Below are 5,354 nucleotides of genomic sequence, written 5' to 3' on the forward strand. Positions count from 1 at the left end.
ATTTTCGTGAAAAAACAAATAAATACATAAAAATGAGACGGAATGAGTATTTAATAACAACCACGTGTATATAACACGGGTTACGACTAGTAATAATATATTAGGAAATATGTATCTTGATTATATTTGTTATTTCGACCAAAATAAATCAATTTCAATTATATAAACGAGACTAATTAATTAAGGTGTGAATAATTCCAATCCACAAGACACCACACTCTTCGCCACGAGAAACGCATTACAGCCTCTGCATGGCCACCTTTTATCACCTCCACGTAAACCCCGACCAGCCATGCATGCGCTTCTTCCTATTTTCAGAAATCCAAAAATCCAACGGCCACGATTGCCTTCACTGCAGGTATAAATAAACTCCCCGTCCATATACCATTTAACAGCTCAAGAGGCTTCCACCTCTAAAAAATAATACTATCAATAAATATATTATTAATTAAATAATAATAATAATAATAATAAATGGGAGACGCTAAGAAGAAAGCCGCCGTAGCAGGGCTGGCCTCCATCCTCCTGGTGGCGGCCGTCGTCGGAGTCGCCGTCACCGTGTCGAAGAAAGGCCGCGCCGGCGAGATCACCACCAACACCAAGGCGGAGGAGGGAATCTGCGCCTCCACCGACTACAAAGACGCCTGCAGACAAAGCATCGCCAATTCCAACTCCTCCGATCCCCGCGTCATCGTCCAGACGGCCATCGATTACACCGTCGGCAACGTCGCCAACGTCCTCAAAAACTCCAAACTCCTAAAAGACGCCGCCGCCGATCCCAGCACGAAGAACGCCCTCGACATCTGCGACGAGGTCCTGAACCGCGCCGTCGACGACCTGAAACGGTCGGTGAACCAGATCGGCAGCTTCGACCCGAGCAAGGCCGACGAGATCGTCGAGGACCTCCGGACATGGCTGAGCGCCGTCATCACCTTCGAAGAGACCTGCATCGACGCCTTCGAGAACACCACCGGCGACACCGGCGAGAAGATGAAGGAGCTTCTGAAAATGACCAAGGAGCTCTCCAGTAACGGCCTCGCCATGGCTACCGACATTCAGGGGATCCTTTCCAGCCTCGGGATCGGCGATTTCGCCTCCGGCAGGAAGCTTTTGTGGTACGAGAAGAGAGAGCTCGCCGACCTGCAACCTAACGCCGTCGTCGCCGTCAACGGCGGCGGACAGTTCAGGAGCATCAACGACGCCATTAAAACTGTGCCGGAGAATAACGCGAAGCCGTTTGTTATCCTCGTGAAGGCCGGACTGTATAAGGAATATGTACAGATCCCGAAGAGGAAGAACTTCATTACCATCGTCGGAGAAGGTCCCGACAAGACCAGAATCATCGGCAACAAGAATTTCATCGACGGCACCAAAACCTACCAGTCCGCCACCGTCGGTCAGTATCTCAATTTAGGGGCGGGCAAAAAAATCGAACCGTTGAACCAAACTGAACCGAATCGACCGAGCAAATTCGGTTCGATTACAAATATTACATATTTGATATTTGTTGGGTTCAGTTTAGTTTCGGTTTTTGATACTTTTTCCGTCCTGTTAACCAAATTGAATATATTTATATTATTATATTTTAAAATTTATATTAACAAGGATATTTGAAATATTTGCAAATATTTTTATTCAATTAAAATTTAAAAATTTTTAAGATATATTTTTCTAATTTCGATTCGCTTCGAATTATTTGCAAATATTGCAAACATTTTCGGTTCGGTTTCGGTTCGAATATTTGAAATATTTACAAATATTTTTATTTAATTAGAAATATTTTTTTAATATATATTTTTTAAATGTTGGTTCAGTTCAAATTATTTGCAAATATTTTCGATTAACCAAAAATTTTGGTTCTATTTCGCTCCAGATGTTTGAAATATTTGCAAATATTTTTATTTAATTAGCATTAATATATATTATTTTAATTTTGATACAGTTTAAATTATGTGTAAATATTTTCGGTTAACCGAAATTGTCGGTTCGGATAACTATTGCGGTTTCGGGTATTTGTTCGATTCGAATTATTTGCAAATATTTTTTATTAATCGAAATTTTTGGTTGGGATACGGTTTGCAATTTCGGGTATTTATTCCGTTCGATTCGGATATCAAATACCTGCATATTTGTAAATACGCTAGCCGCGCCACCCTACCCTATGTAGAATTAATTAATTAATCAATTAGGTAAGTAATTAATCGAATTCGACTGGTTGCAGCGATCGACGCGGAGGATTTCACGGCGAAGGACATTGCGTTCGAGAACTCCGCCGGGCCGCAGAAGCACCAGGCGGTGGCGCTCCGGGTTTCCGGCGACCGCGCGCTCTTCCACAACGTGAATCTGGACGGCTACCAGGACACCCTCTACGCGCACACCTACCGTCAATTCTACCGATTCTGCCGAATCAGCGGCACCGTCGACTTCATCTTCGGCGACGCGCTCTCCATCTTCCAGAAATGCATTTTCGTCGTACGGAAGCCGATGGACAACCAGGCTTGCATGGTCACGGCTCAGGGTAGGATCGACCCGCGGAGCCAGGGCGCCATCGTCATCCAGGGCGGCTCCATCGAAGCCGAGCCGGCGCTGCTCGGCGCCAAGCCGCCGATCCAGACCTTCCTTGGCCGGCCATGGAAGGAGCTGTCGAGGACCGTCATAATGTTCTGCAACATCGGCGGCTTCATCGACCCCACCGGCTGGTCGCCGTGGAACGGGAACTTCGCGCTGGACACTCTGTACTACGCCGAGTACGGGAACACGGGTCCCGGAGCCGACACGAGCCGGCGCGTGAAGTGGAAGGGGATACAGCGATTTGGGCCAAAGGACGCCGAGAATTGGGCCGCCGGAAAAGTGTACGCCGGCGACCAGTGGATCAGGGCTTCCGGCATTCCGTACTGGCCCGATTTGAAAATGAATTAATTATTAATAAATTAAGTATACTAATTTCGTTCAAATCAATATATATATATGTATATAATAGTATTACATTATTAAGAGTTTAATTAATTTATTATTATTTTATTTTATTTTTTCATTTATTTGTTATTGTGAGTCTGTAAAAATATGTGTCCAGTGTCGATCGTTTCCGTTGTTTCTCTTTGTTGTTGGAAATAAAACCAGATATATATATATAAAATATATATATATATCCATTCTCTTATTATTTGATTGGTTATTTTTTATTTTCTGCATATTCTCCATCCCAAGTAATATGGGTGTATTACTGTAGTAATTCAAGTTTACTGTAGTAATTCAGGTAAAGTATAATCAGTAAGTAATTAAGAAGTGTATTAGTAAAAGTAATTATTATTTAGTAAAAATAATTATAGATTAAGATTAAAATAAGTAAATAGTTAACTAAAATTAAGAAAATTATAAAATTTAAAATTTAAAATTTAAAATGCTATTAAAGTGCATAATTATATTTTCAAAAATAGAAAAACAAGTTATGTGGAATGGACGAAAATAGAAAATATGGACAAATTAGGTGCGATAAGGGAATATGTTTTTAGGGTCCCTAAATAAATCAAGAATTTGTAGTACGTGTGATTAAATTTGACCGTTACTTATGGACGGGACCAATGATGATTAACAAATGGTGAATAATCAGTTGAAAAAAAAAGGAAAAAGGATAATAATGAGGGCATTTATAATGCATAAATTTTTTTTTCTATCTTTATAAAAAAATAAAATAAAATTTGGAGTTTGAAGGCAGCTACCCCAAACCTTGGCTAGATGCTTTAGGTTTTCATGGTCACGGAATCAGCACTAAAAATTCGGAGGGATAAAATCGATTTATTTTTATGAATTCAATGTTGTTTTTATTTATTCATAGTACACCCCGGAAAAAAAAAATGAAAATTTTAAATGTTTTAAAAAAAATTCAACAAATTACATAAAAATTTAATATTTTTTTACTATAAAAAATAAAATTTAAAGATTAAAAGTATAAGATAAAATTTTTATAGTTTTTTACATTACAAAATAAAAAATTAGGAATGACAAATTATTATAAAAATATATTATTTTATTATTTTTACATAAAGAATTAAATACATATATTTTAAAGGCTGTCCCTAGCTCCATGTAGTTCCTCCTTGGGGTTCTCATAGCGGTTCAACCAAACATCACAAAGGATCCCCTAGTTCAAATAAGACAAAAAACAGTCTCTATAAGGAATAGTCTAGTGATGTAGGGATGAACTTATAACTGTGGGGTCATAGATTCAAACCTAACGTCTCCGGATCTTGTCTGGTTCACTTAGGGTGACTTGTTTTATCGAGTTTAATTTGTAGATTATTAGGTTCAATCAAGAGTTTACCTAGAATGCACCCAAAGAATAGCGGCTGCGAAGGTTGCGTATTAAATTTAAAAAAAAAAAAAAAAAAAGACAAAAACAACTAATGGACGTATGATTGACTAGAATATGTTGAAATAATCAACCCCTAAAAACTAAGAAACGAAGAGTAGAGAGTTAGTCTTGTTTCAAAAGGTATAAATAAGGATTAAGATATACTTTCACACACACGACTCATCTTTACGAAACATCTTATCACTTTCTTTTATTTTATCTACTTAAGGGGGTGTTTGTTTGGGTGTTTGAATTTTGAGTTGGGATTTGAATAGTAAAAATTTTGAATTTGAATAGTTGTATGATGTGATATAAACAGGTGTTGATGTGATATTTTGAATGTAAAATTGATTTTTAGTATAATATAAAAAATAAAAAATAGGTGTTTGATTTGAGGTTTTTGGGGAAAAGAAATTGGATGAATAGTGGATTGAAAATTCAATCCCCAAACAAACACAATTAATGTTAGGTTTTTAATTTTACTTTTGTTGTACTTTATTTTTCGAATCGTATATATTAATTTTTAGTTACTTTCATTCAATTATATTCAATTTTCTTGAGATTCTATACTAATCAATTTGGATTTCTTAGGAATCCCTCCAATACATCGTTAATCCTTTCCAGCAGAGATTTTTGGAGTACTTTCCGGAAACCCAAGCCGACTTCCCCCTTTTTTCGGCAACAATCCTTTGTCTCAAGGGTGTAATACTAAAAATTTAGAAGAGGATTTGGGGCTAGCCAAATTTGGTTCCAACAGTTTTATTAACAAATAACTTTGAATTTATTTAAAATTATAAATTTATCTACACGGAATGAGATTTGAAAATTTTGATTGTACAATGTTGTAAACTAAAGGACATAAATCCCCTAAGAAAGTTAGATACAAAGGTTGATGAAAGCTTCTTAATTGGTTATTGCATGAATAGCCGCGCATTTGGCTTTGTTCTTTTCGTAAAAAAAGTTAAACATATTTTTCAAATAATATTAATTTATTACACATATT

General features: G+C 37.3%; 1 protein-coding gene across 1 annotated transcript; it reads left to right on the plus strand.

Annotated features, from left to right (window-relative positions):
• The first annotated feature begins 474 nt into the window (after positions 1 to 474).
• Positions 475 to 2,919, plus strand: LOC127266589 (pectinesterase-like). The gene is made up of 2 exons (XM_051296873.1): positions 475 to 1,396; positions 2,222 to 2,919. The coding sequence occupies exons 1-2, from the start codon at positions 475 to 477 to the stop codon at positions 2,917 to 2,919; spliced, it is 1,620 nt and encodes a 539-aa protein (XP_051152830.1).
• Positions 2,920 to 5,354: the final 2,435 nt, after the last annotated feature.

The sequence above is a fragment of the Andrographis paniculata genome, unplaced genomic scaffold (assembly GCF_009805555.1).
Source record: "Andrographis paniculata isolate CXL003 unplaced genomic scaffold, ASM980555v1 Contig76END, whole genome shotgun sequence".
NCBI classification, from domain to species: Eukaryota; Viridiplantae; Streptophyta; class Magnoliopsida; order Lamiales; family Acanthaceae; genus Andrographis; species Andrographis paniculata.